At 37.4% G+C, this 25,767-nt stretch overlaps 1 protein-coding gene across 1 annotated transcript in view; it reads left to right on the forward strand.

The window, feature by feature from the left end:
• The window catches only part of Plxdc2 (plexin domain containing 2), a 403,081-nt gene that overhangs the window by 255,120 nt on the left and 122,194 nt on the right, over positions 1 to 25,767 (forward strand). Inside the window, exon 5 of the mRNA XM_050152598.1 lies at positions 25,608 to 25,730. Coding sequence (XP_050008555.1) covers positions 25,608 to 25,730 — 123 coding nt within the window. The remainder of the gene's footprint in view (positions 1 to 25,607; positions 25,731 to 25,767) is intronic.

Raw genomic sequence — 25,767 nt, forward strand, 5'->3', positions numbered from 1 at the left:
TATGCCTATGATGCCTTTAGGAACTCTTGGAATATTTTCAATTTTATACCGTTTAAAATAAAAAAAACCTATTTATTACATAGAAATCTGCCTGAATTATATTTGTCTTTATAAGCATAATGTCATGCAATCCTAAATACTGTCTAGTGGTACACACAGAATTTACTGTATCCCTGCTGAGCATCAGAGAAGCAACAAGAATGTCACTCTTCAATGGATAAGAAGAGCTTTGAAGGAGCCCTGGCTATAGAAAACTGAGAAATGTGAAGACAGAGTTAGGATTTTTTAGGAAACCTTGAAAATAATTCTATGAAGGGCTACAGAGAATGAGAATCACAGCTAGAAAGGATGTTACACCAAAGGAAGTTTTTGTTTTGTTTTGTGTGATGTAGAGTCAAAGCAATCCTGTGGGTGTGGAGAGATGTTTGTGCCTTTGGGGATACTGGGAACACATCTTTCAAAAGATAAAATTGAAGGATCGGAGTCCAGCAGAAGCATTTAAGGGGCAAGCTCTTAATAGTTTCTCCTCTGGAAATGAAATTGAAATTTAAATCATCAGCTGAGAGTGAGGAAGTTTGCAGCAGATGGGAGATTTGAAGAAGGGGGACAAAATACAACACAGTCACTTTTATATTGAGAGATTGGATTATCTAATACAATGCGATGAGGTTTCCTAGGGAGAGAGAATGGAAGGAAATTGAAAATGTTAACAGCAACAAGTTATCTCTAGGCGGTAAGCTCAAATGATATTTTATATTTTAAATAATGTTTTGTCTTAAAATTTTTGTATTGATATACCTTTTCGTATAAAAAAGTTATTAAATAAAAATATATTTCCTGTCTCTAATGTCTGTGCTGTTTTCTATTTAATATCATTTTTTTCTGGGCCAACTTGTAGTCTGTCACATATATTTTATAGGTTATTTTAGCTGACTTTTGTATTGCTATATTGTGTTTGTAATGAAATGACCAACTCCTTCCTAACAGCAACGATTTCTTTGAGGTTGTTTGTTGGGTTTAATACATAAGTTTGGACAAATGTTGTGCATATGAGTCTTCACTGGCAAATGAGTTTTCTGCCGTGTCATTTTTCTATGGTGGAGCTTCCTTTCTTTCTTGAGACTGTGCTATCCCACATATTCATTTTTTTTAAAAGTTCTTTGCACTTCCTTCCATATGCCTGCCAGTTTCTATTGATACCAGGGACTCTGCACTAGCAGAACATAACTTGAAGAGGCTGAGTGAGGAAGAGGTTAGAAGCATATGTTTACCAGTCTCAGCTTCTCGCTATCAACACCCTCTTTTCGCTCACAGTGCCTTGTAAAGTGTTCTAGCAATGCATGGTGAAGGAGTAGAAACAGAACTAATCTTTCTTGTCAACAGATCAGTGCATTAGAGTAAAAGAGAGACCACAAGGACAGTAGGTCCTTTAGCCCAGGATCCAATCTCACTTTATAGGAACAGGAATTAGTCTTAAGGCAAACTGTTCATTTCTTGTCCTTATGCTAATGTATAAAATGGCTGCTTACTTCTTATATTTTTGGAACAAAATGGAATGTTCCTGAGAAGTAATGACGAATAGTAGCAGAAAGATTCAGTGTCTAAAGGCTGTGGTGGGAGACACTGTGATTCGTTCACTGTGTTTCATAACAGTGGCCTCCATAGTGAGAGTGTGGTGTCAATGACAGTGGTCACTATGCTAGGAGCAGTAGGGGTCTCCATTCGAGTGCCTGCTAGAGGATATTCATTGCCACTGGGACTTCATAGTTTCTAATCACTGTGAACCGTTGGTGTGATTCTCTCTCCAGCAAACACAGGAAGATTCTGGGGCTACGGAAATAATTGAATCAGTGTTACAGAGGTGGTCATAAGAGTTGGATAAGTGAAACATGAAGAAATGAGGAGACTATGAACCAGCCCAGTAGCCATGCCTTTAAATTTTTATAATCTTTTTCACCTTCTCATTGTTGCTGGCCATACTGATGGCCTAACTGAATGGCATCAAAGAATTAGACCACCATCACCTTTGTCTAGGGTTACCACCTGCTTTTCAGTGAGCTTTGATGACACAGTATTTATTTTAGTAATGTTGTTATACTACATTTTGTTCCATAAATGCCACATGAGCATTAAGTGTTTGTGCCACATAAACCAATACCCTATTTTTGAACTGGCCCGCAGACATAACCACAATGTATAATGTCCTTTTTCTACCAAATGGATTCTGAGTAAAGCAAATTATAAATAGCATTCAATGTCAAATGTCTATTGGATAAACATGATTATCCATGTTATTTGCTAGAAGCAATCATATGCTCATTTATAATCAGGCATTTGTTCCCATTTAGCTTAAGAATGCATCATGCAATTCATGTGTTCTCTAACCACACAGCGGACTTGTTGAGTGGCCAGGAGAAGTCCATCTGTTGATCATTTATGAATGGGATTACTACAAACAAAGCCAACACTGCAGTCTCTTGCCAGTCCTCCCCTTCTCTTTCCAATAACCCCGAGCAATGCAGAGTAATGTGCAGTCACTGGCAAAGTCAAACAACTGTCTCCTGGGGACTTAACCTTTTTTCTGTTCAGATGGCTTAGCTTTATCCATGACTGGGCTCTGGCTGCTGACATGAAGGACCTGATGTTCTGTGAAATCATGGCATTCATGAGACATGATGCAGATCTTTGGTGCTGTGATCTGGTAGCACATTGCAGTCATTTCAAATTAAGACATAAAATTACATAATGCATGACATGGTCAGTTCTGAACCAATGCTTATTTAACAGCACAGTGTTAGAATCCAGGCATGGTAGTGCCTGTCCTGCAGAGGCCAAGCCGGGTTATGTAGCTTCTTCTAGACTAGCCTTTGATACATAATCAGGACCTGATTTAATGAAAGAAAAAAGTGTTTTCCCATATTCTTTAATTCCATAACCGTTTTTAAGTGCCTGACTTATACTTGATTGTATAGTAACATCAGGCCTAGAGATGAGGAAAACATGGTTCCTGCCTTCACAGAATCATAGATACTAGAAAGGCAAACAACCAAAGGCGGCTCTGTTGACCACATTTACTTCCACAGGGATTGAGATATCCTCCAGCTTTATTTTTCATAAAATCTAATGTTCAACTGAAGAGTTGAATTATGTACACCTAGACATACAGACTCTGATTCATAAGTTGAATAAGGAGAAAACGGGAGGTATCCAGGTGTCATTGCTGCCACCCACAGGCTACTCTCTTGTTTCAATTTGTTTTGTTTTCCCTTTTTCCATAGCAGGGATAGAAGACAGAGTAAGACCTTATCAAATGAAAGGGCATGAGGCCTTTGTCTTAGGTAGAACCCACAGTTGGTCTGGACCTTGCTGGGGTTTCTGTCTCTCTTATAAAAAGCATGGACAGCTTGGAAGGAGTCCCCTCAAGAAAACCCCTCATTAAAGATTGATTCTTGAAAGGTAACTGGATTACACTCTGGTGTCCCCCAAAAATTCTCTGCTCCTGCTTTAGTCCAGGAATTTTCCTGTGGAATTTGTTGAGGAGCCAACTGTGGCCCTACATTCCTAAAATCTGGGCAGCAAAGATGCTGTGAGTTGAAGGGCATCCAGATATGCAGAGTGAATTCATGGACCAGTATGTATTCTGCTTTGTCTCAACAACAACAGCTATGGCCCTTAGGTACGTAGGCTGCTTTTTTTCTAAGTTTCAATCTCACAACATGAAGTGTGCCTGTATGAGACATTCTAGGAGAAATGGGGATATCCGGTGGCGTTTTTGTCTCCACACAGTTGCAGAAGTGAAAAGTCCCATCCCTCATATGCTGATACATTAAATGACACTTCCAGGAATACCCTGAAACTTTTAACACTCCCTAGAGCACTGTTTTCTTCTCCAGGATATCCTGCCTTCATGTTTTTAAGCTTGGCTCCAGATATACTGGATACTTTTGTTTGAGAAGCTATCACTGTGTGTGTGTGTTTTTCTTTTTGAAATCGTAATTAGAACTAATAATTTTCTACTTAGAAGTTGTGTTTCTGATCTTTTCTTCCAGGTAGAAAGCAACTATGAGGTCATCTGGTTGGAGAGTCCTTAAACCTATCACTAGGAAGCGATTGCTGCATCATTAAATCCCGAGTAGGAAAGTTTCTTAATTAGTCAATACTGTTTCTAATCTGGGTGCTTGCCCCATTAGGGAACAGAAAGACCATGTCTGCCTTTTCATTGCTGGATGCAGCACCCAACACAATGTGATCATTCACCTGTGATTGCTAGATGAAATTATAAAGGATGGGTCTCTCTCCTAAGCTTTCATAGGAAGGCAATCAAGACCAAATCAATTTTTTTCTCTTGGAATGAATATGTCTAGCAAGAGAATAAAAGAAAGCAGGCAAGCTCATTGTGTGAATATAAATATATTTTAAGTGCCAGAAGGAAGCTGGAAGTTGATGTGAAGGTTGGAAAGAATGTAAGACATCTGCCTGACAGGGAGCACTCACATCTGCCTGACAGGGAGCACTCACATCTGCCTGGCAGGGATGGGGAGCATTCACACAGGAATACTAAACTAAAACCAGGGGCAGATTTTTGAAGGCACAGTTATTCTAATGAAGCTTCTGTAGGAGACAGAATTGGAGGGGAGATCTTGGAGAAAGCCAAAAGGATGCCAGGAAGGGCAGCAGCCTGAACTTCACCTACCTGTGCACAGATAGGAATAAATTAACTCACCATGGCCAAGGGAGGCAGAGAATGCCAGGCATCCTTGTTAGAACTTTTCTCATTGGTTGCTGTAAGGTTTTTTTGTTTTGTTTTGTTTTGTTTTGCACAAGCAATAATAGAAGCTGTCCTGAGCAGAAATTTCATTTTATTCAATCCTTTGCTTCATAGCTATGTCAGGGATGTAGGTCCTTCTGGTTTGAAATTCAGCTTTTCTTTCTCCCTTGGGCTGTTCTTTCTTCTTGCAAAGTTTGCATACGTTTTTTTCTGAGTGTCTTCCCATGCATCTCCAAAGCTGCCCTCTGCTTCCTTGCTCATTTCTGGCACTCTGGAAACAGTGCTTCCAACCTCTTACCGAGCCGCTACCTACTCCTTGGGGTAGCTGAACTGGAGAGCTTGCACATCCAGAATCGTCTTCTCCTGTCCTAAACCTTGCTTCCTATTTTGTCACTCTTTCCATTTTGTGCGGAGTTCTTCAAGGTTCACAGCTATTTCTGCTTTGTTCTTGTTTTCCATTCAGCCAACTTTACCTGATTTTTCCTTTCTTTTGACTTTTTCTCCATCTCTTCCTTTTCACCCCTTCTGCAGCGTTCGCTTCCCTGTCCTTCACACTTGGCCGATCCCCGCTTCCTCCAGCTTCCGCGGCACCTCTTTGTCCATACTTAGCTTCTCATAAGAACAACCACGTCGTTATAATTTATCAAATTAAGCTGGAACAATGTCTCCTGGTTTCCCTGGCATCCTTACACAGAAAGAATCAGCAAAGATTTATGGGGAAGCTTATTTGCCACCCAGAACCCTTGCTAGGTGGCCTTACAATGACTGATTCATGCCATGCTCTGGGTGGATTTTCATTTTGATGTGATTGGGCTTTGAAACCAAAGCACTTAAGACAGAACAAAGTCTCTCTCAAGTACCTTAAAGTACTTATATTATTTTCTAGTTTTCACAGGAGCCTGTTAGTTTTAAACTTGGTGATAAATTTTTCAAATAATTTTTAAAACAAATTCATGACCTTATTTATTTAAGAATAAATAATTTAGGGCTGGGTTGTAGGTTGTTACTAGAGTGTCTGTCTATCATGCATGAGGCCTGAGTTGGATCTCTCACAGGGCAAAATTCATGAAGAAATTTAAAAATAAATACTTAGCTCACTTACATTAACAATGAATGTTGTGATTCCTTAAAATTTGTAATATAACAGTATCTTATTACTCAGTTTAAGGCTTGTAAAAATAATTGGTTTGAAACTGAAAATTTACTTCCTTTGGACGAAAGGTTTTCTCTTAGTAAAATATACACAAGTGCAAACTAACATTTGGTTTGGTTTACTTCAAACACTAAGACAAAAATGTCAAGTGAAATGCTTGCTTTGTCAATAAATACTGTATAGGGAAACACTGTGATCTTTAGAACCCAGTTAAAATGAACATTTTTTTTTTTTTAGTTAATGTTGCATGAGATCCCAGGATATCAATTTCTCTTTGTCACTTGAAAGCTGACTGTCTCCAGTTGTCCACAGAGCCCTTCTCAGGCAGCCCTAAGAATGGGTATTTAAGGATTAAATAGAACTGGGAGTATGGGACTTGTGCTTGTTATGACCACATTTAGTGTATTGCATTTTCAAGACCTGAGAGACTAGAACAGGAAAAAAGTCTAAATGACAAATACATTATTGAAATGGAAGTCTGCCTGGTGGGACTATGTCTTTTGTAAAAATATTATTCTAAATTGATATTTTTTATAAAAAAAGAAGGGAAGTCAATTCTCTAACAAACAAGTATTCCTAGAAGCATTAGTAGTATTTGTGATCACAAAATTTCACAGGCCTCATGCAGATTTTCAAGTATTTTCTAAAACTTGTTTGTAACATTTTGGTTCTAACTTATTACAGCTTCTCCCCCCCCCCATGAAAAAAAAATATCTGTATGTTTAAGACATAAACCCCTATGTGATGCTATTCCTAGATTTGTGTTTGGAAGTTATTAAGATTGGGTGAGCTTTATAAAGGAGGACACTCAAGATAAAGTGAGGATTTTTAAAAGTAGGGGCACCAGGGAACTTGCTACTGCATTTGCAAGAGGTCTCATGAGTTGTAGGGAGAAGGCAGCCATGTGCAAGGAAGGAAGCTATCTGGCTGTTGGCCTCCTAAGAACTCAGGACAATACATCTGTATTATAGTCTACAGTGTCTAGTTATGTCGGTTGGAGCTAAGAGAACATTTAAATTGTATTGACAGTTTTCAATTTAAATCTTTCAGTAACTAGAATATATGAAAATAGGAACTTAAATCTTAGGACAGTGAAAGGATTCGCTTTTAAAATCCCTCTTAGAAAATCTGTAGGAGCCTCAGTGTGGACCCAAACACACACACTCATTCTCTCTGCCTCTCTCTGCCTCTCTCTGTCTCTCTCTGTCTCTCTCTCTGTCTCTCTATGCCTCTCTCTCTCTCTCTGTCTGTCTCTCTGTCTCTGTCTCTGTCTCTCTCTCTCTCTCTTTGTGTGTGTGTGTGTGAGTGTGTATGTGTGTGTATACATGTTCCTGTGGGTATGTGCACATGACTTTAGGCATGTATCAAATGTTATCTTCTCCGTATCACTAAGTCTTAACCAAGCTTTTCTCCCAAAGGAAACCTTCCTTTTCAAGTTAGTTTTCTGTGGCTGTGATGAAGCATTCTGACCAAAAGCAACTGGAAAGGGAACAGCTTATGCTTCCATTTAATGTTTGATCACAGAGGGAAGTAAGGGCCCTGGAGGCAGGAACTGAAGCAGAGACCATGGAGTTATGCTGCTTACTGGCTTATTCTCCGTGCTAAGCTAGCTTTCTACACAGTTGGATAGGGCCCAACTACCTAGGGATGTACTGCCCAAAGCTACGTCAATTAGCAATCAAGAAAATGCTCCTAAGACATGCACACATGAATCTGATAGAGGCAGTTCCTCAAATGAGGCTCCAGTTATCAGATCACTCCAGTTTGTGTCAACCTGACACTAAACACCAGCAGGTATACTGTCCCAGTTCTGATGCTGTGCTCTGCTTTTTCCTGAGTCCTGTCCAGTGCCGACCTGTGGGGATACTTTGACTGTGTTAGGCTTTCATATCTACACATTGTATCGGCTGCGTCCCTCAGAATCACGCTTCACTCCGAGATTATTTATACCTTTACAGAGAGGCATAAAAGAGTTGTAAAGGAAAACCGAACTATGTAATATACTGGCTATATCTTCTTGTAGGGTATTTGTAAATAGTGGTACCACAGATGATCACATTACCAAGAGGAAATGTGGTTAAATGTGCTTATCAAATATATCAGGCTTGATGTTTTAAGGAATTCCTTAACCCATAGAATATAGGTTGAACTAGACCAAGTGGCAATTGAGCTAATTTTTTTTTCAGGTCCTTGTAGTATTTATCCGCAAGTGTCTTTTCAGCCACATTTAGCTTAGGGAAAGGATCCAATACAGTTTGGTCGTTAGTCTACCTGGTAATTTGTCCCCTCTGGAGGCCTTTACATGGCGATTTTTCCCCACATGCATACAGTTTGTACTTCAGTTTGCAAGGGCTTGATTAACAAGCAGACTTTCAATGATAGAAGACCACCATGTGACCTATTTTACTGGGATTAAATCCAAGACTGGCTATGCATTGCAGAAACTGAGTTAGCTAGCCTTGTTTACTTGTTTGTACTCTAAAACTAACTACCATGCTTAGATGTAGCTTCGTCTGTACCACTACACCTCTTAGTAAATGATGCCAGCATCTTCTATTTGACTCCTACTCAGCTCCATCTCTATATTGAATCAGCCATCAGGACACTGATTCTATTTCTGGAAAAACCTCTCCCCTTCTATTCTTTCTACTCTACATCTCAGCCCATCCTGTCATTTATTAGAACTGCACTTTTCTCATTCAGTTATGATTTCTCCTTACGTATCACCTGCCTATCCTTCCTGAATGGATCTGCTGTTTGTGTTTAAACCACAGGTACATATATACATGGTGTAGAAGTCACTATGAGTCACTCATAATATCACCATGGCTCAAACAAAAGAAGTAAAACCATAGATACAGCTGAGCCCTTACACCACAGCTAAATACCTTCCTCCATTTATTTTCTATTCCTTTAGGAAAGTAAAAACTTCTGAAAGTGATCATTCTTAGGGTGTTGTTTAGTAAAGGAAATATAGCCATGTTATTCCTATTCTTAAACTCTTCAGAATTCTATCTTTGCTTTAGAGAAACAGTTTTTAACCTTTATCATAGTTGGCCTCTGCCTATTGCTTTCAGTCTGTTTACATACTATTCTCTGGAAAGCATCAAGAACATCTTCCTCTTCCTCCCTGTTGTCACACTTCACAGCAAACATGCAATAATTGTTTCTGGATTGCATGGCTACGTGTGACAGTGTTAAACACTGCTGAGTGAGACACATAACATTTTCATGGCTTTATTTTTATTTAGATGTTCATGTGTGTGTATGCCCATGTGTATATGTGTATACATGATAGAAGACAGAAGAGAACAGCAGGTCCCCTGGAGCTGAAGTTACAGGCAGTCGTGAGCCACCTGACCTGTACGCTAAGAGCTAAACTCGGGTCCTCTGAAAGAGCAGCAGACACTCCTAACCACTGAACCATCTGTCTAGCACGGAGAAAGGTAGCATTGTATGGTTCCTTCTTAAAGAGTATTAAGCATTGATAAGAGAAAGTAATATATCAGGGGATGGACTTGAGGAGAAACAATCTAAAGCTGACATTATAAGGCAGGTCTGAATAGAGTGTAGGTAGGGTTGAAACGCTGCAAGTATGTAATCAGATCTAGACTTAAAAATAACAGACGACAAAGAAGAGGGGATGTGTTAACAGAAACTTGAAAACCGAATAGGAACATTCAGGTCACAAAAGCAAGTTAATATATTTCAAGCAAGAAGTCTGAAAATTTACAAAATCTGCTGTTACTTCTTCTTCTTCATCTTTTTTTAATGTGAATTGTCAGAGCTCAGAGTATGTGAGGAAGAGGTGGGAGATGAAGTGGAAGGTAACCAGACAAGGCTGAACTTTGTACTTCAAGTCATCCTATTTGAAGATTTAACAATTTTGTCTTCAAGATAAGATAAAAATTCTCACCACTTTTTCTTCAAATAAAGGCATGTATTGAGTGACTAGAATCTGATGAATTTGAAGTTTTGTAAATGTATTGCTTTTCTTTCCCCATTTTCATGTGTGTGCAGAACTGAGTTTTCCTGGCCAAATTCTGACAGCAGCTCTCTAATCCTCTGCTCACACATTCAGTGGGAGCCACAGAAGAATGCCTGTGGAAAGAATTACTCACAGCAAGGAAAGCTTTAAATTCTCTGCTTATCATAGTCTCAATATGATAATACTAAAAGTAAAATGAGAAAAAAAGTCATACGTGGAATCTTGATTAGTCTAAAGTGTTTGAAAAAAAAAAAAGAGGCCTGGGCCCTAGGCCCATGATGTCCTTTGGATAATCAATGCATTTGGGAACCAGACTATCAATTGCAAAGAAGTCCCTATGCCTTCCCACCGTCTCTTTTGAGAAGTGTTTTCTTTCATGTGAGGAAGATGACAGGGTTTCTCTTGACCCTCTTTAGTAGGTGTCAATATAAAGGTGCTGAAAAGATACACATCTAAGAATTGATTCATTTTCTCTGCATTGAAAGATAGTGGCTGGGTTGGGCAGGCCTCTCTGCTCTGACTGTGTTAGTTGATCGGGAGATGTGGCTTTACCATCCATCCACCCTCTACTAAACTGCTTTATTTTGCTACATACCTATTTCATCCATTCTTAGTAAATGTTATTCTGGCCACAGGGACAGGAAGTTGAGAAGGATGAATCACTATGTGAAGACTATTTCTTATGGCTTCACTTCAGTTAGATAATCATAGATTATGGTTTAATTGAAATAAAAAGTGGAAGAAAATAGCATCTCTAGTGAAATAAGGTTTGGGAGACCTACAGACCAGGGCCTTGAACAGCTTATTTCTCTTCAATCTGTGTGCATTCCTGAAAATAAGGAACAGAAAGAAGACATGGGAGTTATTACCCATGGACAATGGAATGCCTTCTGTTTTACAGCTAACTAGTTGTGTTAAGAGCACTGTGGTAGGTGTTCTTGTTAGAATGGATCTGTATTTTCTCTCATGTCTTATAAATGTCAAAGTTTTTGTGTAGATATTAAGTAAATTTTGTAATGGCTAACATGGTAAAGACCTAAATGATCAAATTATTAGAATTAGCTCAATAGTCAAACAAGATTATATATTTATGATAAGTAAATATATGTATTATGACAGGTTAGTGAGACTAGGGTTTCATTTCCCAAAATATGTAATTTTGAACCAGTTTCCATCCACATGGAAAGAATATCAAGTTGGTTCATATGTTACAATTTACAAACATATGTTAAATGGAAGAAAATTATAAATGTGATCAAGAAATTTACAGAATTTTAAGGAGACAAATGAAAGGAATGTCAGATCAGAATAGGGAAAATGATAGTGTGCTATAAGTCTGGGAACCTTCCATGGAGCAAATATATATATATATATATGTATATATGTATATATGTATGTATATATGTATATATGTATATATGTATATATGTGTGTGTGATAAAGGAACTATATCTAGACTTATTATTCTTTTTAGAAAAACATAATAAACAAGATCTAAAAATTGATAGCAAAACAAATAAAATTTTTAAAATTCACCTTAGAGAACTGAATGAATTTTTGGGTACTGATTATATTGTTCAAGCAGAGGATATAACTTCACAAATATTAAGCTGACAACAATTAAATGCTCTTTTTCTGTCTTTACAATTTTATACCACATGTTAACATCTCTAAGCAGGATTAGCCATCACTTTAAAATAATTAACTTGTTCAATAATCATTCTTTAGAAAGGTTCAGTTTTGCTCATTTTGATTGATTCATATGTCTTTGTCTGGTGGCTAGCCATGCTTCATCCAATTTTATTCTCTTAAGACATTCCATTAGATGGATGTAAGGCTACTCATTCATCTATTAGACTTGATGACACTCATGTTCTCTCTGGTTTTGATTTTGCTATTGAAAACAGTGATATCCATAATTTTTAACATCTGCCCTTCTCTGTTCACGTATAAGACCTTCTAAAGTGTAAGCCCTAGAGGCTGGTCTCTGGGCAAGCACTTGTAAAATCTCACCCTATAATGTTGAATTACTTCTCTATTTTGTTACAGTAATCAATACACACACCATCCTATTCCTGTTACTTCATATTACCACAATTTTTTTTATCATATTTCAAGGGCTGCCAAGATAGCTCAGTATTTAGAACATGTGCTACTTTTGCAGATGACCCAGGCTGAGCTCTCAGCACCCATGTATAAAGTGGCTCATTACTATCTGTTCCTCCAGTTCCAGGGGATCTATTGTTCTCTTCTCCCCGTTGTTAATACCAATCATGCGGATAGTATGCATTCATGCATGTAGGCAAACTGTCATGAATATTGAATATAAAAAAATCAGTCTCAAGTTCCTGTTATCATTTCAAGGACCAGACCTAATTATAAATGTGACCCACTTAACAGAACCAATAATAAGATATCCCAAACTATAGATATGATCTGTGTTTGTCAGAAATGACTTAGTTTGGTATATCCACAATGTAGCATTTTCTTAATCCAATTCCAGCCATGGGAAACTCTTAGAGAAACTGGGTCATGGTCAGCTCATACCTAAGATGATGAGAAACTTAAGAGAATATTTGTAAAATAAGGAGAAAGCAGGAGGGGAAAAGGAACTATGTTTGGTGAGAAAACTAGCCTATTGCAGAAATGGAGTTTTGTTAGAGTTCTTAATCAATATAAGATAATTCTTTTTTTAATTTGTTTTTGTTTTTTGAGATAGGGTTTCTCTTTGTAACAGTTCTAGCTGTCCTGGAACTAGCTCTTGAAAAACAGGCTAGCCTCGAACTCCCAGAGATCTGTCTGCCTCTGCCTTCAAAGTGCTAGGATTGGATTAAAGAAATGTGCCACCACTGCAGAGCTATATCAGATAATTTTTAAACAATCATAATAAACACCTATTACTGTTTCCAATTAAAAACTTGTCAAAACAAATATCAGAGCAATTAAATAATGTAAACATGGCTGTGCAACTATGTATTAGCAGGCCAGAATTTGAATCTACTTTTTTTTTCTCTAACAACAAGTCGTGCCCTATGTAAACATTCCAGATAGAAATCCCTAGCCCATTAAGTACTAACTAAAAATAAATATATATCCAGGAGGTGGGTTATTTATGAGTAAGTATCTATAGCAAAAACACTTAAGAGAAAACTAGAAGACTGAGGGTAGAACTAACCCAAAGTGTGTTTGGAAACAGAGTAACAGCCCAGTAGTTAATGTAGAGAACATACTTGTCCTAGCTGGAAGGGAAGGTGTTCAGAAAGAAGGCTTGCTTTAAAAAGAATGGGAGGCTGGTATGGACTTTGGAAAACTATGAAAGATGTAACAGTATGCAGTCTCTTAACCTGTAAGAACTATTGCTATGAGCATTTGGAAAGAACAGCTATTTACTGTGCCTGAATATGAAAATGTACTAGTTGATTCTTAAAACTGAATCCCAGTGGTTCCCCAAACACTCTGCCAATCCAAACCCCTAGACTACGTTTCTTACATCCCGGAAAGTGATGCAGTGATGTTAGCAGAGTGGTAACCCTGCCTTCTAGTAAAAAACTTAAAGAATACTGTAGAAGTCTTAATTTAAGTTTTTGATAATTCCCTCTATAGAATAAATGAAAGATATTAGCAAAGACTGAAAGCAATTCTTTGTGCCTGGTCCTCGCTACATAATCACAACTGCCTGGTGATGTACAAGCGAAAGAAATCTGAAGATAATGCCAGCATGTTTGTAGTCTTGGATAAAGGGCAGAATACAAAGATCTTATGCCATTACCTCTTAGAATCAGACAATTAAGATATCAGAGGAAATGTAGACAGGGTCATAACTTTGAGATTGTAAAAGGGCACGTGGCTCGGGGTGATCGCAAATATCACACAAGTTTGGGATTGACCTTAGCATGGTAAAGATCAGGAAAACATGAAGAGGAATCAATGGGGCTACAGATAGCGCCTCTCTGGAGCTGTGCTTTTGAAAGGAAGTCAGAGAAAGGTGCAGATGTTCAGTCTGTGTTCAATGGTGAAATTATAGCTGAATTTGAATTACTGGCTCTTTATACTGATTATTGCAAACAACAATGCTGGTTAAAAAAGACTAATTTCATTCTAATTTTATAGAAAAATTGCAATTCAAATATTTGCCTTGTAACTATATATTGCCTCCTCATGAAAAGAAAACTTACTTAATATGCACAAATTTATGTATATATTCATCAGATATTTTATCTGTATATATGTAGCATATACTCATTATATATACACTGAAACTTTCCTACTTCCCTGATACCATATGTTTAAGTATCGACATACATATACATGCACAAATATATGTTCAATAGATTATATGAAAGAATTGAAACTGTAATTGTGATAGAAACTGACAGCATCTGAAGAAATACTTAGGATGCTTCAGATACTTTGGAGAAAAGGTAAGGATCTCATGTTTGATTCAGAGCTAATTGTACAATGCAGATGACTACATGCTTTCTTTGAATAGCCCATCTTGTCTGGATCTCTGGTCTCCTTACCCCGAGAAGGACAATGAAAAGAGTAGGTCATCTCTGTTTAGACAGGTCACGACTCATCTGACTTGAATGGATTCAGATAATATTTATGGATGAGACAGCAACTTCTCCACATAATAGCTAAATAATAAAGGAATACAAAAATTTCAATGAAGAATAAAGTTGGGGAACTACAGTCATATTTTTTAACTTTTTTGAAGTTATTTCCTTTCCCCCTTTTCTTTCCTCCCTTGAAACCTACCCATATACTTTTCCTTTATCCCACTAAAACTCATGGTCTCTTTTTCATTACTTTTTGTTACATTCATGTATATATTATTCCTGATTGCATACACAATCCTGCTCAGCCTATATATTGTTACTTGCATGCATGTTTTTAGGGTTCACCACTTCATATCGGCTAGCTAATTCGTGTGCTTTTCCCTGGGGAAGATCTTTTTTCCCACTCTCAGCATTCATTACATATAACAATTTTTTTGCGTGAGCCAGGAAGAATCCAAAGGGATAAATAATTCTTCTGATATGTAATGCATTTTCTTTCTAATTACCTGATTTAAACATGAAGTCCAAATCATATTCACTAAACACACGCAGCAATGTTTACTGATGTACCAAGAAAGATTAATTATTCTGAGTATTCTATTTAAATGCTACTTCTGGGTATAGATTTTATAAGATAGAAGACTTAAAAAGAGAAAGAAAGCAACCAATTGTTTGAGTTCCCTTCTGCCTACCAATAGCTGTTGCTTAAGTTCAGTAAGCTTCACTTACTTGCCCTTAATGAAAATAAAAAGGAAGAAATAGTTCACTCTTCGTGGCTGCTGGAAAGAACTAAGGATGAACAGGTCTATTTCCCTCTCAAGGGAAGGACAGACCATACATGCAAGCATAGCTGATAACTCAAGGCTGTCCCATCCACATGCAGGTCCCAGGCAACATGAACAAAATCTCTCTGGAGACTAACGCTCACAAACCAGGAATCTTTGAAGTATGACTAGCAAAAGCTTTTCGAGTCAAAGCAGAGTTGGTGGCAGTGGATTCATGGTAGGGGCTTTGCAAACGTGGACAGTGGACAGGAGAAAACTAAGCAGACATCAGGCACTGAAGGTGAAATCCCACGTGGAATTCAGCTACAACTATAGGAGTCTAGCGTATGATAACACAGGTGTTTAGCCTGTGTTGGGGAACATGAATGCCTAAGACAAGCCTATTTCTTTGTCTTTCATGTAGGACTGAATAAGGCTTGCTTTTTTTTTCTATGAGAGATAGATTTTCTCCAGATTTACTATGATTTATTTAACAAATAATCTAGGTATGTCTCATATAAACAATATTGTGCTTTCTGAACTGATTGTTATTATTGACCTAGTGGATATATGTGTATTACTTCACATACTTCTCATATTTTTCTCTTTGGTTTGGGATATTTAAAACTACTACCTTTAGTTTTCAAGTGTCAAATGAAGCATAATTAGTGAATGTCCTTTGCTCTGTACGTTCAATCTCTAGCATCCATTCACCTTGCAAAATCACAACTACACACTTTGATCAATATCTTCTCCATCCTTCCTTCTCCAACTCCTGGCAATCACCATTCCACTTTTCATATAAGAGTTTGACATTTTTATAATTCACATATGAGTGAGATCTTTCAGCATTTCTCATTGTTTTTCTTAGCCTGACAAATTTTACTTAGCGTAATTTCTTCCAGCTTCATCTCTGTTGTCACAAATAATGACAGAATTGCTTTTTTAAGACTGACTGGTTTTCCAGTATTTATACAAATCATGTTTTCTATATACTTGTGGATATTTTAATATTCCCATATTTGCTACTGTGTATAATACTACAGAGAATACAGTAGTGATCCCTTCAGCATCTCGAATTCAGTTCCTTTGGACAGATATTTCAAAGCAGTTTTCTGGATTCCATTACAGTCTTATTTTTAGGGGAACATCCATGCTGTTTCACAATGACTTAATACTTCACACGTTTATGTGCCCAGTGTCAAGGTATTTTATTGTGGCTTTCTGATTAGCTGATCCCTTGTTATTATATACTTACTTTCCTTAGTCCATTATTTTTCTCTCTCAACTTTGGTTGCCATTGGTGTGGGGTATCTGTTCCCAGACTTTAATTATTAGTGTCGGTTTGACCCTAAAGTAATCTGGATCTTTTGTAGGCAGCATGAAGGTGGATTTGGACTTTTTAGTTATTCAACTGCTATATATTCCTCCGAATGAAGATTGATCTGCACCTTTGAAGTGATTACCAGTAGGAAGGACTAGCCATTTCCTCCGTATTTACTAGCTGCTCTTCAGGCACAGCATCCTTCCTTCTTTGCTCTTTCTTCTGTACAATTTGGGATTTTTGTAGCGGTGCCTTGCTCATTTTTTGTTTATCACTTGTGTATTTACTATAGATTTGTGGTCAGCAAGAGGCTTGTCAAACATCTTGAAGTCACCACAGTCTATTTTGAGCTGATAAATTCAGTTGCAAACAGAGACTGTGCACTTGCACTTCCAGTGCTCCAAATCATATGTGATTGATGTCAGGACTTTCATCTTCTGAAATTGTCTATCACTGAAAAATTATTTAACTATTCTAGTTGTATTTATTTTTAATACTTTTAATTTTTACTTTTTTGAAATTAACATATAATTACATCAGTTAACCCTTCCCTTTTCTCCTTCCTAGTCCTTCTGTCTTTCTCTCTGTCTCTCTCTCTCTGTGTCTCTGTCTCTCTCACACACACACAAACACACACACTATTCTAGGTTAGAAGTCATCAGTGCACCAACATTCCTGAGGTTGTGTGAGTTTGATTACACTGGCATTTTGTCCTTTCATGCATGTCCATATCAGCACTCCACCAGCTCTAAGAATTCCCTTTTTCTTATAAAGTCATTATAAAGAGAATAGATTTCCTAGCTGTACTTTCTCTGGAGAATTCACATCCAATTCTTCTCTGAAGATCATTTCCCAAGTATAGTGTCCTGGATAAACTTGTCTTTCTGCCAGCTTTTTCTCTCACTGCTTTCAACTCTTTGCCTTTGCACTTTGAGAATCTTTTCATGCATCTTAGTGATGGTTTCCTTATGTTCAACATATTTGACATTACTTTAGGATTTTTGAGTATCAATGTTTACCCTTCAAATTTGGGTAACTTTTTATTTATTTATTATTTATTTTTTCTATCCTTTATCGGCTTTTCATTTCCTCCCTTCCCTGTTGCTCTCAGACTCCTGTATGTGGGTATTCATTTACTTGATGACCTCTACCAACCCTTAGCTTTTCTTTCCTTCATTCTTTTCTTTTTATTTCCTGATGTTGAATTTAAATGACCTGTATCTCAAAGTTGCTGACTCTAACACATTGATTGAGTCTGCTCTTGAAACTTACAGTGGAATTTTCTGTTTTGGGCGCTGGTGAACTTTAATTATAGTATTTCTGTTTGGCTACTTAAGTGTATTCTATCTCTGTATGAAAGACCATTTTATCTGGGAATTGTTTTTCTGGTCTAAGTGAGCCATGTGCCTGTTCTGTTGTATCTGTGTTAAGATGATTGCTTTTATGTGCTTGTCAGACGTTTGGTTCATCTCTAGCTTTTCTGGATCTACTCTGGGTATTTGTATGGTTACTCTGTCATTGTCACCCTTACTTGCCTTTTCTTTATATCTTTGTTGCCTTTTCTTATTGTCAGTGCACTTGAAGGCTTGTGTAATTTTTTTCGGTGTTGGCAGAATTAAAAAAAAATTCGGAATGTTCTTATTTCAGCAAAACCACAAATTCTGGATACATGGGCTGACCTGGTACTTGAGATCTTGGGCAGAGTACTAAAGCCTGCTCAGTATGGGCACATTGTACTGGGCTCCATTATCACAGGCCTGGAATTTCATTATATGAGTCCATATAATCTGGAGTTTGTCAGTTTGGCCTGGTTCTAATGTTCACTAAGGGAAAATTGGATACTAGTTTCATTGGAGTTGATCTAAAGCACGCTTGCATGGGGAAAAGCATCCTAGAACCTGAGACCATAGCAGCTAAACTGGTGCTGGGGCAAGAGTCCTTGGAACTGCATGGGTTAGATTGGAGTCTGCCACTTAGGACTCAGCCTAGAATCTGGTTTGGCAGGACCAGCTTTGATGGTGATTCACAGGGTGAGACTAATAGTAGGGTCTGTATCAAAGCTGAATGACTATCACGGTTTGATGCTGCTGTCTGTGACCCTTTCCAGGCTGAGTGCTCATTATAAGCTGAGCCTTATGGTTGGCTCTGTCCAGGAAGAGTGCTCACTTTCCTCTCATTCCCAAGCATATAGGGTCCGTCTCTCCATTCAGGGTTGTATGCGGAAGGAAAGGCCGAATAGTATGATTCTTTCCTTCCTGTTGTTTTCCCATTTTTGCTTGCTTATTTATTCTTTTTTTTCCTGCATTTTGCTCATGGACTATAATCTCTCCCCTGGATTTTATTGCTCTTATGAAGGCTTTTCCCTGCCATGTTTGGTTCCTCACATTTGTGGGTATGGTTGAGTACCAGAAGCTCCTACTCTGCTTTTGCTGCTATCATGTTCCTACTATGTGACTAAGGCTTTTGGCTTTTGTGTGATTTTTTGCATATTCCTGAAGAAAGTAGACAAGTTTGATTTTTAAAGAAAATTTTAAAAAATAACTAAAACTACAACCAAAAGAAGTTAATGGCCTCTATCAAGAGCGTGTGCTTTGTATACTGCACTGGTTTGGGGCCCTTCATTCACAGTGTGCTGGCTGAGTGAAGACATCTGGTAAAGTCGGCGATATCTAGACATATTCTAGAAGGTGGGAGAGAGCAAGCTGTTGATAGTTACTGTGAGAAGTTAGCATGCGTTAACTTTGAGCAAAGTACATATATTTATTTGGGAAACAAGATACAAAAAGAAAAACTGAAGTCACCATTTTTTTATTAGTCGAGAAAAAAAACGAATAAAGGTATTGTGTTTTCGTCTGTCTTCATCCCTTCCTCTATTCACTTCATCTCCAGATCATCCTTCTGATGTGAGGGTGATCTGCTTTATATTTTCAGCATAATCCTGATGATGGCAATTTCATAAATATAGTTAAGGATACACAACTAAGTTGTTAGTCGTGTCTCTCCCACCAAAAAAAAATGAATATCTAGCACTTTATAATATCCAAAGATGTCTTAAGTCAATCCAGTGAAGGACTCTATGAGTTTTAAAAGATACACTTTTTAAATTTATGATCTGTATTTGATATATTTTGCTTTGACAGCTATTGCAAATTTAAAGTGAAATATTTGGTGATTGACAATATTATAGGTTGCTGGGAAGAAGTGCAGGGATGTATTTTAATTAATAACATATTATTATTATGCCTTAACTTGAAAACTGATTGGAACTATAAAGGGAAAATGCTTAATGATTGACATTATTATAGGTTCCTTCTGAGAATCCGGTGGTTAGTAATCCCTTCTGAATTTCAGAATATGTTTATAACTGTCTAGGTGGCATGTAAAAATCTATGTTCTTCTCGTGCACCAATGTCTGCCTGCTGGATGCTTGTTACCTGAAACACTTTGTGTACAGTTGTCCTTAGCAGACAGTCACATTTCCAGATAGTTAATCACAGCTTTTTAGTTGCAACTTAGCAATTGCTGCAATACGTGGCTCTATTGGAGAGCTGCGTGAGCACAAACAAGCATTTGTCTGAAAGGGAATAGTTTATGTCATGTGGAAATCTATTGAGTTATAGAATGAAGCAGGAAAACCATAGGTATAGTTAGCTCAGTCTTTATTGCTTTATTTCAAACAACTTGTCCACCATGAGCAGTGCCTGACTGTCTAAACAAATGCAAACACCTACGTAGCCATCTTCGGTTCTCGTGACCAGAACAGAGTTAGTGAGAAATCTGAACGAGAAATTCATTGTCCTAATTCTTATCCATAAATTTCAGATCTCTTTGATTAACCAGTAGAGATCACAGATGCATAGGCCTCACTAAAGATGACAGAGGCATCTATATTATGCCATTGTCTTTTGAACTCTAAAGGCAGTGTTGAACTACAAATGTTTGATGCCTTACAGGCACATGGGTTGACTCCAATCTTGCCTATCAAAGGGAATAACTGAGAGATGATAAACTCTCAGTTTGTAGCCTTTGCATATCAAAGACTTATAGAACGTTTCATTGGTAATAGTTCCCTTATGCCTCCTTTATCACTACGATACTTCCAGTTAAAGACAACACCAGTTGCTGCCCAATGGGAGACTGATTTTTACAATGAACTCATTCCATCAGAATGGAAGGAAAGAGTGCATGAACTATGAACATTAAACTTTATTTTTTCTTGCCTTGTGGTTAAATTCAGTGTTTCACCTTATCTCAAAAAGAATTAATACCTATAAACGCGTGTTGTACATTTAGTCCTGAGTCACAATTATAAGGTCACATAAACATCTCAATATAACTTTACAACAAACTTAAACATATTAGAGAAAATTTTAAGTAATTGCTTGGCTTTCAGCACAGCACTGCTTCTCCCTTTCCCTTTCCTCATAGCCCCTCATGGTGTATGCCTCTGTGTCTTTTTGTCTGTCTGTCTGTTTTCCCTCTGTCTCTGTCTCTCTCTCCCTCTCTCCCTCCTCTCCTTCCCTTTCTCCCTATTCCCCATGTGCATCTCTTTGACTCTGTGTCTGTCTATCTATGTGTTTCTGTGTATTGGAGGGAGCTGTTGTTCATACCTGTTTTTCAGGCAATTGAGCCAAGCCTTGCCCGCACTAGGTTGATTCTTTGTCATTGAACTGCATTCTGGCTTTGATTATTGGCATGCAGCAGTCATGTTCAGCACATTTTCTGTAACCTGACACCAGCCCTCTCCCATTTAACAGATATCAAAAAACCAAAGCATGGGGGGAGGGGGTAAATCATTTAGTCACACCACAAAGCAATAGTTTGAGTTTGCCATGAAACAGATTCTCTAATTGAGTGCAATGCCTCCTATCACCAAATTAAGTCTTATTTGATGAAGTGCTATAAAAGAATCACACTTGTTTGAGAAACTATCCAATTAAAACGCAGAAGATCTGGAGCTGAATTAAAACAGGAGAGGCTGAGGTGGCTCCACTTCTGCTCTAAGCTGCAGATGCTGGAATTCACAGGTCTTTCCTCCTCTAACGGCTTTTTTGGCATAAAATCCTCTGAAGGCACTGAGTATGTAGTCTGCCAACTCCCATTTAGTGGCATTTTAAACTTGCCTGGGAGAACTGTCACTATTCCTGCAGAGTAGTGTCTTAAAAATGACCTCAAAGGAAGTAAATATGAATTCCATTTAATTCCCTGACCTCTTCAGGACATGATGTAAGGCTAGATTTACATTACATTTCTAAGCAGTCCTAGAGCCCATGGAATTTGGAATTATAAGACCTGTAATGATCATGAGGGTGTGAGTAAACAACCTAGCTTTATTAAGTATTGAATTTAATAAATGAAAATAATATCTTCACCATTCCCTCCCTAGGTATTGCAGAGATAAAGGAGAGCATGATTCAAGCTGAAAACCTGGCATAGTAGTGGTTAAGGCCAAAGGAAAGGACAATGCAGTAGCTCTTCTTTGCAATTCAAAGAGAAAACCATGTTTGCTTCTCTTATGTGTCTTATTTGTTTCTTTTAATGAAGGTATTTTTTTCTGAGTCCTAAGTCACTTGGATAGTAATTTTTATATAAATCTTACAAGCACATAAATGATTGCCATGTATGCTCAAATCTTAAAATAGATAAAAGAATATAATACAAGCTTCCCAAATTGAACCAAAGATTTTAAAGAAAGCAAATCCTTTAATCCCAGCACTTGGGAAGCAGAGACAGGCAGAGCTCCGTGAGTTTGAGACCACCTTGCTCTACAGAGAAAGTTCCAGGAAGGCCCCAAAGTTATAAAGAAACCTTGTCTCAAGAAAAAAAAAATAAAAGTATAAAATTAACAATATGGTTGTATTTGGTTTCTTTGGCATCAACTTAGAGAGGCAATGGCCTAAAACTGTGGTCTACATAACTACAAGTGTTTACAAAAGACTAGCTGTGTTAGCTCGCATAGGGAGTCCCTGCCCAGCACCGAGTCGCTGTACCCTGCATTCGGGAAGTTTATGTTTTATAGCACAGCTGAAATATTACTTTTAAAATCTATAAGCTAAGGAACTAAGTAGTAGATACTTTTGCTGAAAACGAGCATTTTGATCATTTAAAACAACTTGAATTACTAACAGACATGAGTTTCTGTATAGTCAAGAAAAGTTCAAAAGTATTTCCTGGATCAGGAAGCAAAGTCTGCCAGAGTGTTGCCTTCCCTCCCTTCTGCTGCGGAGCTGATCTGAATGGTGATTGTGGTAGCCAGTGACAGTGGCCCATCCATTGGGGGAGCAACAGCCAAGTGCCACCCAAAACTGAAAGTATTATTAATTTCATAACTGTTACTTAATTAATGGATTTATTTACTCATTTATGTGTGTGTGCATGAGTGTGCCTCAGTGCAAGTGTGTGTACATGTCATGTCATTGGTAGGGGACAACTATCAACTATCTGGAGTCGTTTTTTCTTTATGCCTTTAGTTCCAAGTGATAGAATTCAGGCCCTTGGTCTTGAGAATAAGCACCTTTTCTCACTGAGTCATCTTGCCTGCCCTTCTGATTCGTTTCAATGTTGCAATAATTGTAGAAGAGGAAATTGCAACTCTGCTTCTTACAGTAAACAAATTCTTTTGAGTGTTTACTTCATTCTTTGGGAATTATTTGAAACTTCTTTAAAATATGTCAACTTGTAAAGTCTGGGAAAAATATTGACCAGAGAAAGTATGGCTATAAAACGAAAATAAGTTCTTGCCAAATTTCTGTGAAAATATGTAGTGACATGTGCTTATATTGTCCCTGTTTCAAATATGAATAAAAATAGTTACATATGTAGAGACTAAAAGGGTTGATCTGGAAGATGATAAGAGCCCAACAGCAGTTACTAGAGACAGCTATGGAGAGAGTAAAGAGAGGAGGGCTCATTCAATGTCGCAGTTATATAGAAACAAACCCTCGAGGCCTGCACCAGCAGAGTGGTCGCCAACAATAATGAGGTACATTAATAGTAGAAGAGTAGTCAGTGTACTACAAACAAAAAGCAAAAGTTGAAGGTAATGAATAACGCAGTATCTTTTCACTGATTACTATAAATTCATGCATGAATTAAAATATTACTGTGCACTTCATACCAATGCTACCTGTTGATAATACTGATGCTACCTGTCAGTCAAAACAACAGTGATGTAAAAGTGTATGAAGTATCTGAAATCATGAGTGTCATTGATCTCTAACCGTGTGTCTAGGAATTGCTTCTGCTGTGGCACAGAGTGCATATGGAAAATGGCTTTCATAGTGATCTAGGACCCTCTCCCTTTGCCTTTCTCTCAGTTAAGCGATTGCATTCATCCCCACACAGAGAATATGGAGTCAGGAAGCAAACACCTAGGAATCATGCTTTCTGAAAGGACTCCTTCATGGTCTAATTAAAACATTTGCTTTCAAGGTCTCATCTGTAGACCTTTTTGTGTCTATTCTAAAGATCAAATTATAAATGAATCATGATGAAAGCAAGAAAAAATTAATTACAAGGTCTGAAAAATGGCTGCTCTTTGTGTTTAAAATTACGAGTAAGTGCATCCAAGGTAATGGTGGAAATCTAGAGGGAAATATGATAAAAAGAAAAGATCCTATCAGTACACTTTCTTCTAATAGAAAGCAATCGTTTATCATTTTAACAGTAAAATCTTACTGAATAGACTAATAACTACAGATTTAATTTAATTTAGACATGACTTACATAGAAATCACAATTTGCAATTTGAAACCATTTAATCCACAATATCCTAAGGAAATCTTTATTCGGGTCATAATTGAGGTAAAATATTTGACACTTGAGGCTTATATATTACAATTTTTGTTTCAAAGAATCTTCTGTCTTTAATCTTGTAAAAAAAATGATCTATAGTAATTTCAGTTCTCTAGTGATGTCATAATTATGTGAACATTCCAATTGTATCATTTGCTTTGAATTTTATTTTATAATATTGTGTGCAGGTTTGTTTTCATGTTTATTCTTGATTGTTTTTTTAGATTAATTTTAAAATTGTGAAGTATTTCCTGGACTGACTCTTCCCTCAGGTGGAATCAGTAGGAGCCTGAAAGCTAGTGTGAGATTGGCAATTTGTCATGGATCCTTCACAAAATAGATAAGACCAGTGTGGATAATCTCAGTGTGAAAAAACTGTAAACACCTTAGGGGTGTAAAACAAGAACTACTGAAAGTTACTTCAAAGCTCAAGGCCGCCACAGTAAATACCTCTCAGCAAGCACATGCTAAGATAAGTTAATGTCAAGAACTCACAAAGAAGGGGCACTTGTAGATTCTCAGAATTTCACCATCTTATCTGCAGATATGTAGACTGTATCTTCATGATATGATCAAGAATTAGAAAGGCTTTGGGAAACTAAAATTTGGACAATATATCATGGAGTTACTTAGCTCCCTTTCAACTTGTTTGAAGAAAACAACAAAAAAGATAGAAATATTCACTGCCACTTAGAATATGGGTTTTGTTGTTGATGTTGTTTATGCAGGCATAGCATTTTAGGAAAACTCAAGACTGAGGATGTAGCTCTGTGCTAAAGTGTTTGCTTAAGCTCGTGTGTGAGGTCCTGGGTTTGGTCTGCATCACTGCCAACAGCCCCCAAAACAAAACCCACAAATAAATGTAAGGAATAGAAGCTCACCTGTAAGAGATCTAGCAGTTTAGGCTTTTGTCAAGAATACAGAAGGATAAAAATGGAAGGTTTGGTTTTCTGTAGTACTGTGTTGAACTTCGTTAGCCTAACATTCACTCTGAGGTTAAGAGTCACTCTGCACTTTTAAAAGTGTACCTATTAGGAATCACTGACAAGCAGTTCTACAGGATGCTGACAAATTATATGAGCATTTTTACTCTATCCAGAACAAAACGTATTGTTAATCAGACATTAAGACGTAAAGTATTTTTTTTTTCTGTTTTAATGTCCCTACAAATATGACTGCAATTGAATCATAGATGTTTTGGTTATAATTTTATCTGGCAATCTTTCTTAAAAAATTTTCCTCTTCTTCTCATTATAGGTTTCATATACACTGGAGAAGTTGTACACCGAATGCTAACAGCCACACAGTATATAGCACCTTTAATGGCAAATTTTGATCCTAGTGTATCCAGAAATTCAACCGTCAGATACTTTGATAATGGTATGTATTGATTGCCTAATTTGTGTCGAATTATATA

The sequence above is a fragment of the Alexandromys fortis genome, unplaced genomic scaffold, assembly GCF_014885135.2.
Source record: "Alexandromys fortis isolate MF-2015 unplaced genomic scaffold, M_Fortis_MF-2015_v1.1 scaffold_54, whole genome shotgun sequence".
Classification (NCBI taxonomy): domain Eukaryota; kingdom Metazoa; phylum Chordata; class Mammalia; order Rodentia; family Cricetidae; genus Alexandromys; species Alexandromys fortis.